This window comes from Dipodomys spectabilis, unplaced genomic scaffold (assembly GCF_019054845.1).
Source record: "Dipodomys spectabilis isolate Male_0828 unplaced genomic scaffold, ASM1905484v1 ptg000019l, whole genome shotgun sequence".
In the NCBI taxonomy this organism is placed as follows: Eukaryota; Metazoa; Chordata; class Mammalia; order Rodentia; family Heteromyidae; genus Dipodomys; species Dipodomys spectabilis.
The window spans coordinates 13902671-13924195 of NW_024870696.1; the positions used below are offsets into that span (position 1 = coordinate 13902671).

At 41.5% G+C, this 21525-nt stretch overlaps 1 protein-coding gene across 2 annotated transcripts in view; it reads left to right on the forward strand.

The window, feature by feature from the left end:
* Nucleotides 1-2828: 2828 nt before the first annotated feature.
* The window catches only part of Stx6 (syntaxin 6), a 50741-nt gene continuing 32044 nt past the window's right edge, over nucleotides 2829-21525 (forward strand). For both annotated transcript variants that reach the window (XM_042674401.1, XM_042674402.1), the window contains exons 1-3: nucleotides 2829-3091; nucleotides 14108-14277; nucleotides 18145-18239. In XM_042674401.1, the coding sequence (XP_042530335.1) occupies nucleotides 3057-3091; nucleotides 14108-14277; nucleotides 18145-18239 (300 nt within the window). In that variant the 5' untranslated portion in view covers nucleotides 2829-3056. The remainder of the gene's footprint in view (nucleotides 3092-14107; nucleotides 14278-18144; nucleotides 18240-21525) is intronic.

The following is a 21525-nucleotide window of genomic DNA, read 5'->3' on the forward strand; positions in this document are numbered from 1 at the left end:
TTAGTCTGATGGGAAGAGAGGGGGGAGCATTGTAAGGTAGCCAAATGGATTTTTTTTTTTTTTTTTTTTTTGCCAGTCCTGAGGCTTTAACTTAGGGCTTGGGTGCTGTCCCTGAGCTTCTTTTTCTCAAGGCTAGCAGTCTACCAAATGAGCCACAGCACCACTTTCGGCTTTTTCTGGTTATGTGTTACTGAGGAATCAACCCAGGGCTTTGTGTATGGTAGGCAAGCACTCTACCACTAAGCCACATTCCCAGCCCACCAAGTGGATTTCTTATCTCTGCCCTTTACTATCTCTACATGGTACTTTCCCCCAAACTACTAATCAATCATAGAAATTCCTCCAGCTCTTTACTGCTCTTTGTTTCTACTTATAAATCTCTGCCACTTGTGGACCACTTAACAAGTTTATGGACTGGATAATAAGAGGCTGTGGTAGGCCTTGAGCTAGTAATAACATTCACAGTCTGGTCCCTACAGGAGTTTAAAGTCTGGTGAAAAGCCTCATTTATATCTGCCTTAAACTAAGTCTTCCTCCTATGTTCTTTCATGGTAATGCAACCAATAACTATTTATGGACAACTCCAGAACTTTGTAAGCCTTCTTCCTCCTTCTTTTACTAACTCCTCCATACTAAGTCTACGGTTGTTACCTCTCCAGTAGATCTTGAAGGTATCCCTCCTCTCCATCCTAGTTGCCACAAACCTGGCTCTGGATACTCTCATTCTTTCTCTGGGCCTTGATTTTCCAGCCACCTTATCATCTATCTTAATTGTCAACCTAACCCAATAAACTCCCTCAATCCCCATGATCTATATATTTCTTTGCATCTAACCCTGTCCACTTTCAGCCTTAACTCTTGCCACTTCGGCAAGGCCCTTGGTGTGGCTCTTCTGTAGGTTACCATGTTGTTCCATGTCACTGACCTCTCCTCCTAGATGACTCAAGTTACTGTTTGGGAAACATCTACTCTAGCCCTGATACATCCACAAGGATACTGGGATCTTGGCTATGTGTTTCTAAGGAAACCTCTGTCCTCTCTCATTGTGGGTAACTACTTGCCTCTTTCACTAGTCTGACAGCTTCTTAAAGGCCAAAACGAGGCCTTATTCATCTCTGTGTCCTCAGTGACTAGAACAGAGTAGGAACACAGCATGTGTCAGGTGCTGTTTTAAGCCCTTTTCACACATCAGTTTAGTCTTCATGACACTGTGTGAGGAAAGCATTTCTATGGTGTCCATTTCACAGCTGAGGACAGAGAGAAATTAAGAAGCTTGCTCAAAGATACTCCTGGCAGAAAGTAGTCGAACTGAGATGGAAACTCAAGCAATAAGGCTCCAAGTATGGCTCTTAATCACTGTGCTCTTCTGTCAGATTTGCTCCTTTCTCCTCCAATTACTTTTCTTTTTTCTTTTTTTTGTCAGTCGTAGGGCCTGAACTCTGGTCCTGGGCACTGTCCCTCAGCTCTTCAGCTCTAGGATAGCACTCTACCACTTAAGCTATAGCCACTTCTGGCTTTTTCTGCTTATGTGGTGTTGAGGTATGGAACCCAGGGCCTCAAGCAATCAAGGCAAGCACTCTACCACTAAGCCACCTTCCCAGCACCCCCTCCAATTACTATTATCCTGTGTGCACTCATACCTTCAGGCCAGATGACCATAACAGCTTCCTGACTTGTGTCTTTGGCTTTATTATCTCTCTCCTTTGGGGGGCCTCAGGGTTTACATGCTATTATTGTTTATATTTAACTGACAAGGAATGATGCAGGTTCTAATGAGGTATGTCCAATTTGGAAGACTCTGCCAGCTCTACAGAGCCTGATGATCTTGGGCAAGTCACTTAAATCCTTCCCACCCCCAAGTCTCAAATTCCTCATTTATAAAATGCAGATAATAAATAATAGTAATTATCTTATGGGGAGAGCTATTGTGATAACACAATCCTGCCTAACATTAAGTGCTCAGTGATTATTAGCAATTCAAGTTCACATCCAGGAAAGCTATAGCATATCTAGCATGAGTTGGCTAATCATCTCGGACTAAAGGCTTTCTGTAAGTTCTTGAATCATAACTGAGAGGAAGTTACCCTACCTAGCTCCTTATTTGTTCCTCTGCGGTGTTCTCCATTGGGAAACATACTGTGTGAAAAAAAAATATGAGCAATCATTTGTAGAATGTTCTGCAAAAGAAAAATACACTTCATCCAGTGTTAGGTGTACAGAAACTTGTGGCTGTGCTTTGAGGACTATGAATCCTCTCTGAACTTGTTTTCTCACCTAAAAATATGATGGATATAATACCTTTCCCACAGGCGTATGGACAGGATGCCAGACACCTTTCAACACAAGGCTTGACCAAAAGAGCTGTGTAGCCGCCTCAAGATCAGATAACATGTGTGAGTTGCGGTACTGTAAATTGAAAATGAGATGGATTTAAAGCTCAAGTACTAAAAGGAAAGGAAAGGTGAAAGGATTATGCAAATCAGGCACAAACACTACTTTCCCCAAAAGCTGACTGCCTTTCCTACCTTGGATTGAATCAGGTAGCTCCAGCGCCTCCAGGGTCCAGGGACAAGCTAGAGCCGACCGGCCCAACCACCCCCGGAGTCCCGCCCACGCCCCCAGAACTCCGCCCCATTACCCCTAGAGCCCCGCCCCCAACGTCGCGCGACTCCTGGCCCAATCTCGCTAGCGAGGGGGCGGGCCCAGCCTCGGTCACGTGAACGCAGGTGCGGAAGTGGAACTGAGGGCCGCGTACGTGATTGGCCGAGGCGGAGAGCCCCGTAGGCGGAATCAGACCTACGAACGTGCTGGGAGGAGCCGAGGGAGGAGGCTGCCGCTGGGGCCGGGCGCTGAAGTCCGGGGCTCGGCCTGCAGTGCTGACCGAGTGCTGGACCAGCGGTGGTCCGGGCAGCCCCGCCTGCGTGAGCCAGCTGCTCACCGTCTCCTAAGCCGAGGCGCCGGCTGCTGTGGGAGGCCGGTGGGCAGGCCGAGGGCGGCCGGGAGGGCGCGGGCGCCCCGAGCTCGGAGCAGCGGAGGCGGCCGGGGGCCGGGACGCCATGTCCATGGAGGACCCATTCTTTGTGGTGAAAGGGTGAGCGTGGGTCGAGGGCTCTTGCTGGAGGAGGAGGTGGCTGCCGGGCCTCCCCGGGCTCCTAGCTGTGGGGAAGAAGAGGCGAGTTGAGGCTGGGGAGGGTCCCAGGGAGGGGTAGGGGGGAGAAGGCTTATCCTTGAAGGCCGCGACCCTGGGCCCGGAGACCTCAGGGCGACCTGGACTGGGACGCTCCCGCCTCACCCACGCCCTCGGGTCGGTGCGCCGCGGTCCTCCTTATTTGAGGGCCGCGGAGGGGTGTTGCGCAGCCCTGCAGGTGGGGAGGGAAGGCTGGGGCCGGGTCCGAGCCGCTCCGAAGGAGGGCTGGCAGCATCTGGGCAGGAAAAGGGAAATGGCCCTCCTGAGCTTTGTAGTTGGCGTGCTTGGGGGTGGGTTCCATTGTCCACCGAGTTGGAGCGCTCGCCCGCGGACCGGCGGGACCGCAGCCCGCCCCCGAGGCGTCGGGGCGCGTTTGCGAGGCGTCGAGCGGGGGCGGGTGTGGATCCCCGGAGGCCGGGCAGGCGGGGCACCCCGAGTCCGGCTCCATCCCGTGGGGGGAGGCTTTCACTTGAGTAATGTGAGGGGAGGAAAGCAAGCCCTCTTCCTTCAGACTCGGTGCTGATGTTGGAAGGAACACAAAATGAATCGAGCCAAGCCAAACTTACCTCGCCTTTCCATGAGCAGCCGGGATTTTCCCACAGCGCTAAAGGAAATGAGTCGTTTCTCTTTTTAATTCCTTGATTTCGAACACAAATATTGGACAGTTTTCCGACTCGTCTTATTCGGCCTTTCAGAATAGAACTGTCATGGTTTTTTTTTTTTTTTTTTCCTTGAGAACTCTCCCTGCCTCCATCTTTGATTGCTCGATTGTTGGAAACTTCATTAGGATTTTGTTCTGTCAGCTTTGTAGCCGTTACACACACGTGCCATGAAAATCAGTTCTGATACTGCCACGCAACTTCTAGTAACTTGTCAACTTAGTTTTGAATGTCAAACCAGTGTCAACAATCTGAAAACCACCAAGGTCCCAGAAGATACGTACTAATAAACGAGACGATGTCCCTTGCTTTCAGACCTAATTATCACGAGCTTCTTCATGTAGGAGTAAAATCTGAACAGTTGTGAGGGTGTTTACTTTCATATTTAAGAGTTCCTAGTAAAACATTTTTAAACATTTCCCTAGAACAGCTTTCATCTTTATTTTGTAGATTTACTAGTAACATGTGGCTATCTAGAAAATGTGGTATTTATTAGAAGTATAATTTAGCGGTTACTTTTTTAAATCTAAAGTTGTATGTTTTCCTTTTGAATGCAAGGGTTTATTGTTTTGTTTTTGGTGTGTGCGTGTGCACATTTGCAAGCCAGTATTGGACATTGAACTCAAGAGCTTATTGCTCTTGCTCCATTTTTGTCCATTCGGGGCTGAGGCTCCACCACTTGAGCCATGCCTCCAGTTCTTGCTTTTTGGTAGTTAATAGGGTATAAGAATCTTGCCAATTTGTCTGCCCAGGGTGTTTTTCAACTTAGATCCTCAGATCTCAGCCTCCTAGGTAGCTAGAATTATAGATATGAACTGAATGGAGTGTTTTAAACAATTTGGTTACAAAGGTTATCTTTTGCAGAGGTGAACAGAGATACCAGAACATTTTCTTTTGTGTGTGACTTTGAGTGGAATTTGTGAAAAACCTTAATTGCTGTGCCATCTTACATTATTTTTCCTAATAATGCCCAGCACAGTCTACTAATGCTTGCCTACTGATTAGGTATCACTGCAGCATTGGGATACTGGATGGTATTTTAGTTGACTTATGTTGTTTTACCTCATGTCTCTTAAGATGCCTGAAGGAAGTGGTTCTCATTATTTTCAGCTGTGGAAAGGTAAAATCAGCCTCATGGGTGTCTTAGATGTTTGTATTATGGCATATTTGGGGAAGACATATACTTCAGTTTGTTGAAAGTATTAGAAACTCATCGTACAACATAGACAAAAATAAGGTGCCAAATATGGCCTTAAGCTGTGAGCTTCTTGTCTATAACATGAAGAAATGACCCCAGAATTAAGTAGAAAGGACTGGCAGTAAATGAGTGCAGTAGTGAGTGCTATCGATGATAAACATCCCAAGAGTTAAAAGTAAGGCAGTTCCTTAGGGATTGTTATGATGGGTAAAACTTTGGGAGCTGGTAGTAGGTGTAGAATAAAGATAGACAAAATTTAGATAATTGAAGGTTTTCTCATATCTGAATGATAATGAAAGAGTTGTGTAATTGGTTCTTCCTACTTCAAACTATTTCCTCTGCCGTTAGGTCTATTTGATCAGCCCTTGTAGTAGAAATAAAGTATAAGCCATATATGCTATTTTACATTTTTTTAGTAACTACTCTAAAAAGAAAAATGGGTGAAATTAATTTTAAAGTCTTCAATACATTCACAATTTATTTCAATGTGTTTCAAATAGAGATTATTAATGGAGCTATGTGCCAGTGGGCCTGTAATCCTAGCTACTTAGAAGGCTGAGCTCTGGAGGATAGTGGTAGGAAAAAGCCAAGAAGCCAGAAAACTTGACTAGACCAGCAAAAAGCTTGGGTGGAGGTGTGTGTCAAGTGGTAGAGCACCAGCTGAGCACGTGTGAAGCCCTGAGTTCAAACTCTGGAACTCACCTCCTAAAAAGATTATTAATGGCTGGGTGTTGGTGGCTCACGCCTGTAATCCTAGCTTTCTCGGAGGCTGAGATCTGAGGAATGCTGCCGTTCAAAGCCAGCCCAGGAAGGAAAGTCCTTGAGACTCTTATTTCCAATTAACCACCAGAAGACCAGAAGTGGTGCTGTGGCTCAAGTGGTAGAGTGTTAGCCTTGAGCTGAAGAGCTCAGGGATAGCGCCCAGGCCCAGAGTTCAAGCCCCATGACTGACAAAAAAAAAAAAAAAAAAGATTCCCCCCCCCAAAAAAAACAGATTATTAATGAATAGTTTACTGATTTTGTGCCAACTCTTCAAAATCTATTACATTATTTTACACTTAGCATCTCCTTTTAATTTATATGTTAGATTTTCACAATGCATTGATCTGTACTTAGAGGTCATTAAACTTCACAGTTGGAAAGGCCAATTCATATACCTTAATTGTAAATGTAATGATTTTCTGGCCACTAAATTCTGGGTCAATTTTTAAATTAAATTCTAATTTCTTAGTCACACTAGCCACATTTTAAGTCAGTAGTTGTATATGGCTTCCTTATGGTCCAGCACAGTGTAGATCCAAGCAGGTATCACCTACTTAGTATTTATGGCTACCTGTTGCCTAAGGAATAAAATGCAAGCACTTCATGGCCTCCCCAATGCAGCACCTTCCTAGGCCTAAACCTCCTACTCCTTGTGCCTTCTCTGACTTCAGTGCTCTAGCATTACCAGATTCCACGCAGTGACTTTGCCTGCAGTTGAGTGGGCCCACGTGGAGCCACACTGTCTGATTCAGCTTCTCAGTCTTCAAGAGGCTGTGTAAAGCACCTCCATTGCCTCAGGAAGGACTTCCTGGGGCACCCGTAACACATTTTTGTGCTTTCCTCTGGCTCTCTTTCATTATTATACTATGAGCTATTGAAGTTTGGGACTGTTTGTTTTTCCTGCATTTCTAGCCTAATGCCTTGAGTGTATTGTGCAAATGTTGAACACACTGTAGGTTATGGTGATGATGTTTAGTGGGTGGGACCACTATCAGCAGAGGCATGGACAGACAGACATCGGATGTTTAGAAATTACAAAGGGGAATAGCCCAGGAGAGCAAGTTTACTGGTGGAATTAAGAATAATAGCTAACATTTAAAGGGATTCATCTCCTGGGCCAGGCTTTATTTGCTAAGGAAGCATTTTATACTGAGTTTCATGTTGTATGGACAGCCAGATGATGTGAACATGTACAGATAGGTGAAAAGTTACATGATTTAGAAATACTGGCTGACTAAACCTAGTAAGGCTTCAATCTAGTCCTTAAGGCAAGTGTCTGTTTCTAATTACAGGGATATAAGGGCTGTGTCAGGTAGGGGAGCAGCTGACCCAAAGACTAGAAGAAGAACCAGGAATGAGAAAGGTGAGGATGGGAAGAAAACCTGGCAACTGAAGCAATTCATTTTAGTGAGAAATCAGGTTGGATATTGCAGGTGGCCAATTTGGGCTGCAGAAAACATGAAGAGGGATTGGAAAGGTTGGATTAAGAGTTAAATTTTGTGTGTGGGGGGGGGGGGCGCGGTCATGGGGCTTGAACTCTGGGCCTGGGCACTGCCCTGAGCTCTTCAGCTCAAGGCTAGCACTCTACCACTAACGGTTTTCTGAGTGGTTTATTGGAGATGAGAGTCTCACTTCCCTGGCAGACTTTGAATGGTGATCCTCAGATCTCAGCCTTCTGACTAGGATTATAGGCATGAGCCACCGGCGCCTGGATAAGAGTTTAAATTTAATCAGGTTCCTATTAGACATATTTTATATAGTCACATGAGGACGCAAACCCAAATCTTCTGATTCCAAAAAGAAAATAGATTTGTCTGGAGACTTTGTAAAAGTGAAGTTAAATAGATCTTGGTCATAGAAAGCTTCTGATAGGCAGGGTCAGAAGAACTTGAGGCAAGCAGCTAAGATGCATGAACCCCAGGTCTCTCTTCTTTGTTCAGCAAGTATAGTTGAGATAATGTTGAAAGTTTCTTCATATCTATAAATCCAGTGACTGAGTGTAGAGGTTGTATAAGGTGAGAAGAAGAAGGAGGAGTCAAAGCTGACTTGTCTGCACAAGTTTTGAAATTTGGGGATTAGCCCTGTTGGCTAAAATGAAGAGGAGAAAGAAGCATGTTTTCTTTTTCTTTTTTTGTTTTACTTTTGTTTGCTTATTTGAACACTACTTTTCTTGTAGCAAAGATGTGGTTAGTTTGATTTTAGGTAAGTGGAAAGTTCCTCTACAGGCAATGGAAGATAAAGGAAGTAATCCTGTGTGAGTAATTAGCATTGGAAATGCAATTGAGGAGTCTTTGAAACGTGTGAATGCCAAGTGAGCCCAGGAGCTGTAGGAAGAATGCAGGGAAGTACTGGGATTGATCAAGTAGGGGGAAAGAAAAAAAAATGCTAGGAAGCTAGAATAAAACAGTGTCACAGAAAGAGAGGAAGTTTGTTTTTTTGTTTTTAAACAGATGTGCTGGGTATTATGTCATGTACACAAGTTAAATGTTATTGATGGCATTAGTGTAATCTGTGGAAACAGCAGGAAGCTAGGATCAAAATTACATGATAATGAAGATAATTAAGTAGTGATAATCTATTTTATTTGCTTTCCCTAACCATGGGAGTACTTACCAAAAAATACCATAGTGTAGTTAAATTTGGAAATGGTGTGTGTGGGGGGGGGATGGGAGGATATTTCTCTTAAAAAAAAAAGATATAAGGCATGGATGGGCAGTGGATTATGTTTGTGTAGTAGGAGCCAACTTTGGTGGAGAGAGTGAAGGATGATGTGTTTGCAAAGGCTTGCACAGCCTGGGTCTTCCAGGTTTCATCACTGGATTAGAAACCATCTGCCTCTACTAGCCTCTTAAATATTCTAGGACTAAGCCTCCAAAATGAACCTTTAGGAGATCACACATAAACCATATCCAAACATAATGGATGAGCTACTACTTCCTTTTCCTCTTCTTGGCAAACTTGATTAAGTACAAGTAAGAAAACTGATTTTGTGGACATTTGCATATATTGTTTGTCCTAGAGACAAGTTGGGGCATGATGGGAAAGATCAATCACAGCGATCTTACCAGGACAGTGGCTTACTACCAAAGCAGCTCTGTTACAAGTGATCCCATGGGAATTGTGGTGGCTCACAGTGAAGGGCCTTCATTATGATGTTTAGTCCTTTAGAACATGATGAGTCTTGTAATTTTGACAGACTGTTTGTCGGACAGCAAAGGGAAGTCTCTTCTGGAATATTAACACTGGGGCTCTTGTTATCTATGAAATGTTGTAGGATTAAGACTGACTTTGGGAGCATGTACAACAGAAAATGTGCTTGATTTAGTAATTTCTCCTTTAAGGATATGTATGTTTATCTGGGTCAGGAGCTAAAACTAATTCCTCAAAAAGTGATTAGCAACCTCTCAATGAAATTTTCAAGATGTTGGTGAATAGACTCTTTATCAATAAGTTTTCTGATCTGAACTCTTTAAGAATTCAAAGAATATCTATGCTCCTTCATTTACTTCTGAGTATCAGGCTTTAATAATTTCTAGTACATTGTTGGAAGAAAAATATACTCTATAGGGTAAAGAGGGTGATTTCAGCCTTTCTGGAACCACAGACACATGGAGACTGTTAAGTAACCAGCAGCTGCAGTTATTCACTTAGACTGAAGTGCTCCTCACAGAATGAAGTGCTCACTTGGGCTGCCTGTGTGGGGTGGAAAACAGAGCTGGTGTGCATTTGTGGGAAATGCCTAGCTCACCAGTTTCAGGAGGATCTTCCTCCTGAAACAACTATCTCGCCTTTCCTGAGAAAGTAGTGTAATGGAAATTGTGTTGACTCTCACACTTTCAAACAGATGGTACCATTATATACTGTCATGTTTTGTGAATTGACTTATTTGAAATGTGATCCTCAGTGTTTATTCCAGGTGCTCACAGGTGGTTCTGATTAGAGAGATGTCTGGTATATTAGGTATGTCTTGTGGCTCGACACTCTACAGAAGATTTGTTGTTGGTCAAGAGGTCCCTGATTGCTTCTGTCTGTATCCAGTGTGTATCATCTCTCTAATAGTCAGCCTTTGAATGCTCATCAGTATGCCAGAAACTGAAATGTTGTAAGGTTCTTTTCTTCTTTCTCTGTTTTGGGACTTGAACGTGGTATTTGATGCTTTTGCTCATGAGCTGGCACTGTACCACTTGAGCCATGCCTCTAGTCCCTCTTCTTCATTTTTATTAGTTTTTTTTTTTTTTTTTCTCTTCTGGTACTTAAAATGTTGAAAGGAATAAGATGCCTGAAATTTCTATCTTAAAGCCACAATCAGCAGACACCTTGATCAGCCAGAACACATTTTTGTCCTGGCTATTTCAGAAGAATTGGTTAATAAATTATAAAGGAACAGTTCTTTTAGTTTGGGCACCGTGAATTTGCTGCCTTTATGGGCTAGTGGTAGGGAAAATGTTCTTTTTTTTTTATTGTGAAAATACTGTACAGAGGGGTTACAATTACATGGGCAAGATAGTGAGTACATTTCTTAACAAGCATTGTAGCCTCCTCCTTTGTTTACCCTTCCCATCCCTTCCCATCCTCCCTCCCCCCCTAGCCATCCCCCCCTCAAGTTGTAAAGTTCGTTTTCGACATGACAACTTGTACTTCTCATTGTTGCAACAGGTCCACCTGTATCCTTATTTAAACGACTTGTTTTTCCACTTCCCCTCCACAAATTATACCAACATCAAATACAGTGAAAGCAGGGGTTATACTGTGGGGGAGGGACATACAAAGCAACAAAGAAATAATCTTATAATTGTGTTAGAAACCAATGCATGAAAGAAAAAAACATTTAAAATACATATCTTAGGGTTCATTTTCCTAACATCACCTTATCTGACCTTTTCTGCTTGACTCATACATATACTAGATATTGCAAATAAGGGAAATCATGGGACCTACGTTTCTTTGGGCTTGGCTTACTTTACTTAATATAATTTTTTCCAAGTCTTTCCATTTCCTAACAAATGGGGCAATGTCATTCTTTCTGATGGAGGCATAGAATTCCATTGTGTATATATACCACATTTTCTTGATCCATTCATTCTACTGAGGGGCATCTGGGTTGATTCCAGATCTTAGCTATGGTAAATAATGCTGCAATAAACATAGACGTGCTGGTAGCTTTAGTGTAGTCTTGTTTGTAAACATTTGGGTAAATGCCCAAAAGTGGGACTGCTGGGTCATAGGGGAGCTCTATGTAGAGTCTTTAGAGGAACCTTCATACTACTTTCCAAAGTGGTTGAACAAGTTTACACTCCCACCAACAATGAAGTAAGTTTCCCTTCTGTCCATATCCCCTCCAGCATCTGTTGTTATTAGAGTTCTTGATTTTTGCCATTCTAACTGGGATGAGGTGGTATCTCAATGTTGTTTTGATTTGCATTTCTTTTATGGCTAGGGAGATTGAGCATTTCTTCATGTGTCTATTGGCCATCCTTTCTTCTTCAGAGAAGTTTCTCTTTAAGTCATTAGCCCACTTATTTATTGGGCAGTTGTTTGCTTCAGGACTTGTTGTTGGGGGATTTAATTTTTTGAGTTCCAAGTATATTTTAGATATGAGACCCTTGTCCGTTGTATGGCTAGTGAAGATCTTCTCCCAATCCGTGGGCTTTCTATTGATCTTGCTAGCTATGTCCTTTGCCATGCAGAAGCTCTGCAACCTTATGCAATCCCATTTGTCCAACCTTTCTTTGATTTGTTGTGTTTCCGGGTCTCTATTAAGAAAATTTTGGCCTGTGCCGAGGAGACCTAGGGTTTCTCCTATTCCATCCTGTAATGTTTTCAGAGTGTCTGCTTTGACTCTGAGGTCTTTGATCCATTTGGAGTTGATTCTGGTGCAGGGTGATATATAAGGATCTAGCTTTAGTTTTCTACAAGTAGTTAACCAATTTTGCCAGCACCATTTACTGAAGAGGCTGTCTTTCTTCCATTCTATTGTTTTAGCTCCCTTATCGAAGATTAGATGGCTATAGGTCTGTAGGTTCATTTCTGGGTTTTCAATTCTATTCCATTGGTCCTGAGGTCTGTTCTTGTGCCCGTACCAAGCTGTTTTGATTACTATGGCTTTATAGTAGAGTTTGAAATTTGGTATTGATATTCCTCCAGCAGTGTTCTTTCCGTTGAGGAGCGTTTTTGCTATTCGGGGTCTTTTATTGTTCCATATGAATTTTTGGATTGCCTCTTCTATTTCCTTGAAGAATGAGGTTGGAATTTTGATAGGTATCACATTGAATTTGTAAATAGCCTTGGGAAGTATTGCCATTTAGGGAAAATGTTCTTAAAACCTTGTAACGATATTATATCTAAAAGCTTGCTCGATCATAGCACAGGCTTGTCTCATATCTAAAAGCATGCTGGATCGGAGCACTCACAGCCTTGTCTCAGACTTTTTAAAAAATATGGTTTTATTGTTATTATTTAGGTGTTGTACAGAGGGTTTACCATTTCAGAAATCAAATAATGCATACATTTCTTTCTTTTTTTTATATTTTTTATTGACATTTCTTTTTATGAACAATGTCACCCCTTCTTTTGCTTTTCTCCAGTTTTCCCCTCTCATCCCTGCCCACAAGCTACATATTTCATTTTCTGCGAGGTGTATACTGTACCCTCTACAGCCCCCCCACCAAAAAGGAAAAAACCCAAAAGCAAAAACAGATACCACTACTACCACCAGCAACAAAGAAACCCATGTTTCCATTTCCTGGAATTTGTTTTGTAATAGTATTTTAAATTTTCAGAGGGGTTATACCTTTGTATTCCTCTGGTAAGGAATACAAAGTCTCTGTGTGAATGCCTAGAGTCTTACGTAAGTCATTATGTACAGTTGCATTTTTTTTTTTTTTTGTCAGTCGTGGGGCTTGAACTCTGGGACTGGGTGCTGTCCCTCAGCTTTTCAGCTCAAGGCGAGCGCTCTACCACTTGAGCTACAGTGCCACTTCCGGTTTTCTGGTGGTTTATTGGAGATAGGAGTCTCACGGTCTCTCCTGCCTGGGCTGGCTTTGAACCGAGATCCTCAGATCTCAGCCTCCCGAGTAGCTAGGATTACAGGCGTGAGCCACCAGCGCCCAGCTTTACAGTTGCATTTTAGATCTAGCTTCCACCTATGAGAGAAAATGTGTCATTTGTTTCTCTGAACTTGTCTTACCTCACTTAACATGATTGTTGTAGGTCTATCCATTTTCCTGCAAATGACATACTCTTTTTCTTTCTAATAAATAAGTAAAATTTCATTGTGTATGTGTACGATATTGTATTGATCCATTCATCTATTGTAGGGCATCTGGGCTATTTCCATAACTTGGCTATCGTGGTGAATAGTGCAGCAGTGAACATTGGATGTGCAAGTGTTTTTACAGTATCCTGACTCAAAATGTGTACTGGGTAGATGCCCAAACTTTTCTCATACACCTAAAAAATAAAAATATTAACCAGTTACATAGCATTACTTAATCCAGGAAAGCAGGTATGTTTACAGCTAATAATATAAAACCTAAACAGATTTTAAACCCCAAATCTTCTAGCTTAAAATATCTTAAAGTATTCAACCCATAAACACAAGATGCATAAGAGTCATTTTCCTTTTGCCCTTTCAAACCCCAAGAAAAGAAAGGTAGTGCCAGGGCATTTCCATCTAAATATAAATTATTATTAAAAATTAAATTGTTATTATAAAGGTGATGTACAGAGATATTTCAGTTACATAAACCAGGTAAAGAATACATTTCTCTTTGGGCACTATCACCCCTTCCCTTGCATTCTTCATTTTCCCTTCCATTCTCACAAGTTGCAAAGTTCATTTTCAAGGTAGTGTCTAGTGAGTACCACTGCTGCATTTGTTCACCCTGAATATAAATTATTATCAACACCGAATGGAAGCATTGGGAACATTAAGTGCCCTTTAATTTGTGGAATTGTTTCTTTGTATTTTTTTTTTTAAAAGTCTATTCATACAAAAATAAAATTTGTCTTCTTTACATCTTATATTATGGCTACTTAATGGTTCCTTTCACTCCCAGATACTGTAGTTGGAACTCAGACCTCCAGCTTGCCAGGCAGGTGCTCTAGAATTTAAACTTCATTTCCGGCTGAGAACATAATCGTCTGTGTATTTGAATTTTGATACTTGTCCATGATGAACCTTCTTCTGTGGGAATGGTGGTCGATGAGGATGGTGTATGATTGTAATGTTAACTTAGGTCATGCACCAACTTGTTGGGAACTGTCATGTGTGACTTCTCCTTTTCTTCACCTTGATTGTAGAGAGGTACAGAAAGCAGTCAACACTGCCCAGGGATTGTTTCAGAGATGGACGGAACTCCTCCAGGACCCCTCTGTGGCAACACGGGAAGAAATCGACTGGACTACAAACGAGTTGAGAAACAACCTCCGTAGCATCGAATGGGATCTGGAGGACCTTGATGAAACTATCAATATCCTTTTCTGTGCCTGTCTGTGCTGCTTGGGGTATATGCACAAGTGGACAAGTTTTACCCACATGTCTCAAGTACATAGATGATACATTTCCTTTTCTAATCGATTGCTGTTGCTCCTGTTTGTACCATGACACACTCACAAAATTTTCCCTGTAAGCTAAGGTAGCATAGCCCATTTCCACAGTGCTTAACACATCCTGTAGTTACAGAAGCAGCGTATTTGGTTGTCTGACTTTCACTGTGGAGTCAGACTATTAATGTTCAGATTCTGGTTCCACCACCAAGAGGTAAAAGCAAACTTTTTCTCTCTATTCACACTGAGTAAAGTTTTTCTGATAACACATATATGTGAAAATTTTTCCCCCTCACCAAGCATTTCTCCAGCAGACACCAGGTGGGAGTCATGCAGTTGAATTTCATTTTGGCACTGTCTTCCTGGAGATAGTATCAGATCCCATAGGAGCCAAGACTACTCCCAATTCAGATGCTTCTCAGGTCCTAGTTTCTGACCTGTTCATCATCTTCCCTCAGAGCAGCTCATAGAATTCAGGGAGACACATTCTCATGTTCCCATTTATTATAAAAGCTGTTATTGGCGGCAGGGGGCGGTGTGGGGGGAGAGAGAAATAAAAGCTATTACAAACTAGGCAGATGAAAGAGATGCTTAGGACAAGGTATGGGAAAATAGAAAAGGACACTACTCTTTTCTGGAGCACCATCATCCACCATCTAAACAAATTCAGACAGCTATCTTGAAGCTCCTGTTACCCTATCCATTTGGGGAATTATGGGAGCTTCATTACATAGGCATGATTCATTACATCATTGGGCATTTAACCCCTTTTCCCTCCCCGAGGTAGGAAGTAGGTTGAGGCTGAAAGTTCCTACCCTTTAATCACACAGTTGGTTTCTCTGGTGAGCAGTCCCCATCCTAAGGAGCTCTGTGAGCTCCTAGACCATAGTTACCTCATTAGCATACAGAATGACCCTTACAACTTACAGGGATTGCAAGTATTTTAGGAACTATGTACCTGGAACCTGGACTGAAACCAAACATCCATTTAATACAGAATCACCACCAGTTACTGTGACTTTGAGCACATTGCTGAACCTCTCTACTTCAGTTTCTTCTTCAGTAGAGAATTGGGATAACCAGAGGACTTACTCCATAGGTATTCTTGTACTCTTGTACATGGGTAGAGTGTTACATAGGTAAAGAGCTTAGAATGGTGGCATGGCACATAGTAAACTTCTAGAAAACTTTCAACAGTTGTGCTGGGGGTGTAGCTCAGTGGTACGGCGTTTGTGTAGCCTAATATACAGGGCCCTGTATTCTATCCCCAGTACCACAGGGAAAAAAATAGTACTCATCATTATTATATAGATTTATGTTATATACTGATATACTACAGACCAATGTTATCCATTGTTTATCAGAGAATAAAAGAAAATATTTTTGGTTGTTAAGAAGTAATGCTAAGGGGCTAGGAAGGTAGCTCAGTGGTAGAGTGCTTGCCTTGCATGCATGAGTTTGATTCCTCAGCACCACATAAGCAGAAAAAGCTGGAAGTGGAGCTATGGCTCAAGTGGTAGAGCACTAGCCTTGAGCTGAATTGCTGAAGGACAGTGCCCAGGGCCAGAGTTCAGGCCTCATCACAGACCTAAATAAATAAATAAATAAAAATAAAAGAAGTAATGTTAAAATTCTGCTACATTGGAGAGTTATCTGTTACTGGGAAACTATTGAGTAAAAGCAGGTTTTCCTATTGGTGTTCTAAGATAAAGTCCAGACACCTTACTGATGAATTAGAGATCTGTTGGAAGCTGAATTATGTGGGCTCTTTTCAACTAAAAAACTAATCAAAACTTTAGATGGAAGATAAAACAATTGCATGTCTGTGTTGTGTTACTGTTTTCTATAAGTGAAACAAAACATTAAGGAAACCAGCTTGTTTAAGGATCACCCACTAGTTAGCACAGGTTAATATGCAGTTGATAGCTAGTGCTTACTTGCTATTATTATGATCCTAGGTGCCTTTTAGGTTATTAAAGGCAAGTGTGGTACATAAAACATAGTAGGTGATGGATCAAAATCACAGTTTTATTCAGATACTTCTTCCTTTGAGATAGGAGGGAATTAATAAAGATTGGGGAAGATTTAAAAAGAAACAAAACTGGGAGGATCAAGTATAGTAGTTCAAGCCTATAATCTCAGCAGTCAGGAGGATATAACAAGAGGATCACAAGTTGCAAGCCAGGCTGAATTATGTAGTTGTTTGTCACAAACAAAAGAAATGATGAGCTAAAGTTTTGAGGAATACTCATTTATTTAGTAAACGTTTCTTTCTTTTTTGTTGGTTGTGGGGCTGGAACTCAAGGCCTGGTCTCTGTCCTTGAGCTCGTCTGCTCAAGGCTACCTACCTCTCTACCACTTTGAGCCACAGCTCCACTTCATTTCTGAGTGGTTAACCGGAGATAAGAGTCTCATGGGGACTTTTCTGCCAGGGCTGTCTTCTAACCCCCATCCTTAGGACTCAGACTTCTGAGTAGCTGGACGTATAGCCGTGAGCCACCAGCTCCAGCAAACATTTCTTCAGTGTACTATGTCCCAGGCATTTTGTTGGATTATTAAGATTAGGTTAGTAAATTAAATAGTGTACCAGCCCTCATGGAACTTAAGGTTGAGAACAGATATTAAATAATAACACATATTACCTAAAGTCCAGGCTAGAGTATAAGATAGCTTCCCTAAAGGTTTGATTTTTTTTTTTTTGGTAGAAGAGAGTATTTTGAAATGAAAATTGAAAATGCTTGTAAACACTGTCATAAATCAGAAGATAAGTGTTGGTAGGTCAGGAAGAACCCAGCTTTCCTGTGATCAGAGAGGCCATAAGTGAGTAAATACAACCAGTAGGAGCTTGTGTGTATATGTGTGTGTGCGTTTGCACGTGTGTGCGCATGTATGTGCCCTGGGGATTTAACCCAAGGCTTTGGGTTAGGCAAGCTATCACTAAGTTATATACTGAACCTTTTTTTTTTTTGTCTGTTGTGGGGCTTGAAGTCAGAGGCTCTCTCTGAACCTCTTTGTGCTCAAGACTAGTGCTCTACTGCTTGAGCCACAGTGCCACTTCCAGTTTTTGAGTGGTTAATTGGAAATAAGAATCTCATGAGAAGCCGGGTGCTGGTGGCTCATGCCTGTAATCCTAGCTACCCAGGAAGCTGAGATCTGAGGATGGCGGTTCAAAGCCAGCCAGGGCAGGAAAGTCCATGAGTTTCTTACCTCCAGTAAACCAACAGAAAACTGGAAGTGGCTCAAGTGGTAGAGCGCTAGCCGTGAGCTGAAGAGCTGAGCCCAGGCCCAGAATTCAAGCCCCATGACTGACAAAAATAAAAAATAAAAATAAAAAAGAGTCTCGTGGGGACTTTTCTGTTCTGCCTGGGCTATCTTTGAACTGCAGTCCTCATATTTCAGCCTCCTGACTAGCTGAGTTTACAGGTATGAGCCGCTGGTGCCTGGCCACCCTTTATTTTTTGAGAAAGGGTCTTGTCCCGTAGCTCAGGCTAGCCTGTAACTTGCTTCCCTCCTCTGCATCTGAAGTACTGGAATTACAGGTGTGTGCCATTATAGAATACCATAGCAGAAGCTCTTTCTTAACTGGAAAGACCATCTCACTTGTCTTGGAGTGAAGGAGTCTTCACATTGTTATGGGCAGAGAAAGTTTGGGAATGTTTAGGGTCAAATTGTCTTTGCTTTCAAAAAGTTTGGGTCAGCTTTTACTGATGGCATGTAAAACATTCTTTAGTTTAACTATATGTTGTTAGGCTTTTGATTGTGGAATTGCTGAGCCTTGACTTTTGACTCACGCATAGTTGAAGCAAATCCTAGAAAATTCAACCTTGATGCATCTGAATTGAGTATAAGAAAAGCCTTCATTACAAGTACTCGACAAATCGTCAGGGTAAGAAATATGATCTTACTTACTGTGTTACCTGTGTAAGAAAAGGCCAAATTTCTTAGAACTCTTTCCTGTAATTGTAAACTAGTAGGTCAAGTCTCAGGCCATGTTTTAGTATGAATTCAATGTCAGTTTCCCACAAACAACTTCTCTGATTGAGAAAACAAAAAGAATGTTTTTAGTATTGTATGGCTTATTAGAGAAAAAAATAAAACAATAAACTACTGGCTATGGAAAGCTTGTTGTAATATATGATCTACTTGTTCATGTCTCTGATTTCTTAAACTAGTAAGTTCTTTTCCTTGGTATGCTTTGTTTCTGGACAAATGGAAGAATTCTGTTGTAGAAGACATTTGATGGATGGGTAATCACTTGTGTTCTGAACATTGCAACCCCCCCCCCCCCCCCCTTGGTTTGGATAGTAGTCTCTTCTACCATCTGAGTTGCTTCTGGACTCTTGTAGCCTATGTTATTGACACTGTCATATACAACTTGGCAGCCTCTCAGGATTTATCCAGAACAAGCATCTATCAGTGTGGGGAAAAAACCCAACATATGCACAAAACGTAGTTGACTAAATTTTTAGTCCCTAATTTTTAAAAATACATCAGTTATTAAAAAATCTACGAGAGTATGGTTTAAACATAATCTTGCATCATTAAGATGTTTTGTATTTTGAAACTATATGGCCAAGCTATTAGCGTAACTAGATGTAAGAGAACCAGATGTCTTTAACATATGTACTAGAGAGCAGCCTCTTTGAATAAAAAGACTTGGGATCAGACCAGTGCTAACATATGGCAGGAACCTTGGTGTGTATTTGCCAAAGACTTTCTGTCATGTGATTTCCTCTTGAAAGTATTTGAAATGCTAGGTTATCATTGAACTTTATATATTGTTTCTGTTTAATTCAATAGTTGCATTTCTGTATACTTATGCCTAAATTGTTTATAACTAAAACCACATGGTAGAAATCTTTCTGACTTACGGTACTCCCATCTAGGAAGTAAGTGTTTAGATTGGAGTCTACTAATATCTAGCCAGTTCAAAATGCTGTTCTAGTAGACCCTGTTGTTAGATGACATCTTTTGTATAATGACCTAACTCCCTGGTTGTTTTTGATGAATATAATTTTCTTTCCTTCCTTTTTTGTAATACGTTTTCAGAAAGATGCTACCGTCAATTGTAATATTTAGTGGTGGCTTGCAGGCTAAGCAAATACTCTTTTTCTTTCTTTTTTGATGCCAGTTCTAGGCTTGAATTCAGGGGTTAGGTGCTGTTACTGTACTTTTGTGCTCAAGGCTATCACTGTACCACTTGATCCACAGCTCTGCTTCTGGCTTTTGAGTGGTTAATTGGTGATAAGATTCTCACACTTTCCTGCCCAGGCTGCCTTTGCAACACAATCCTTAGAACTCAGTCTCCTGAGTAGCTAGGATTACAGGTCACTAATGCCTGGCCTGGAAAGATTTCAAAAGTACATTCATAATAAGGAAATAGCAATGGAACTGGGTTGAATTTCTTCTAGAATCTTGGTCGTAATGACAGTTATTGGTTTTCATGACAGAGAAGCAAGATTTCCTTTTCTGGATGAAAATGTTGTCTCTTTTTCCTAAATTCCCTACCAGTTTGGGAAAAGGCAAATTTGGAATTGGTGAAAAATTACTTCTATGTCTTGCAGCTGTGGAACTTGGTCTTACATCCTCCACTATTCTGCCAAAATGGGCCATGCAGTTTGGATCTAGAATTTCAAAAATGGAAAAAATAACAAAAAAGCATCTGATATAATGTGGAAGGTTCCATATAGTTTCTTAGAAAACCTTGCTTTTGAAAAGAAAGGTTTTTTTGAAAGGATATTAAGCCATAATATGATCTCATATCACTTACTAAATATTAGTTATATAAAAATATTCTTGTCTTATTATTGTAAAAAAAAAGTACATTCAAAGGATTATTTTAACTCGTCAGTACATCAAAATTTTGCTGTAGATTGGCCACTACTGGCCAGTTGTGAGGTAATAGTATTTGACAGCTCTTCTGCTTTGACTTAAATAAATTTTAATTGAAAGTGTAATAGAAGAAAGTAGCAGTGATGCTAACAATTAAAAATGAAAAGAAGAAAATATATTGATTGCAGTGTTGCTTTATTCAGCTGAACAGTGTTTGTATAGGTACCTCTAGGTTCTAGATGGAGGAGATTGATAAGAAAGGTCAGGAAGTTAGCAGATGTGGAAAGTAAGACAATACCAAATTCAGATTACAGGTTTATAAAAATTCTTGTTACTGGGGCTGGGAAGGTGGCTCAGTGGTAGAGCGCTTGCCTTGCATGCTCGAGGCCCTGGGTTCGATTCCTCAGCACCACATAAGCAAAAAGAAAAAAGCCGGGAGTAGCGCTGTGGCTCAAGTGGTAGAGCGCTAGCCTTGAGCTGAAGAGCTGAGGGACAGTGCCCAGGCCCAGAGTTCAGGCCCCACTACTAGACCCCCCCCCCAAAAAAAAAAAATAAAATAAAAATTCTTGTTACTGTTGTCAGTTGGTTCTCATTTAATATTCAAATTTTTTTTTTTTGTCGGTTGTGGGGCTTAAACTCAAGGCCTGGGTGCTGTCCCCGAGTCTCTTTGTGCTCAAAGCTATTGCTCTACGACTTGAGTCACAGTGCCACTTCTGGTTTTGGAGTGGTTAATTGGAGATAAGAGTCTCATGGGGACTTTTCTGCCCTACTTGGCTTCGAACCACAATCCTCAGATCTCAGCCTCCTGAGTAGCTAGGATTATAGGTGTGAGCCACCCGCGTCCGGCTCAATAAGTTTTAATATACAAGTCAAACTATAGCATTGGTTAAGATAGCTAGTGTGGATAAGATATCTGATGTGTTCTCTGATAATGGAATGTGAGGCCTCTGAGTAGGAAACCCTGGGATTTATGATGTCTCATTTGTTCAGCCTGGAAGACTATGAGATGGAAACGGGCATTTATTGTTCTTTTGCACATGAACCATATTTTATTGGGACTAACTGCTTCTTGATTGCTGGTTTTAAACTTCATGTGTTGGGAAGAGGATAAGTAATTAGGTTTTTGGCATAATAGATGGTTACAATGTTTTAAAATGGTTTAGTAACAGCTTAAAATTTCATATCCCAGTAAGGAAGGTGAGCTTCTGTGGAGTGTCTGTGATTTTAACCTACATAGATAAAAGGTCATCCTGGAAGTAAAAGCCATAGCTCCTGAAGCTCCTCTACCTGCAGCTGGGGCCTCATGCCGACTGCCCATGACATGACTACCAGTGCTCCAC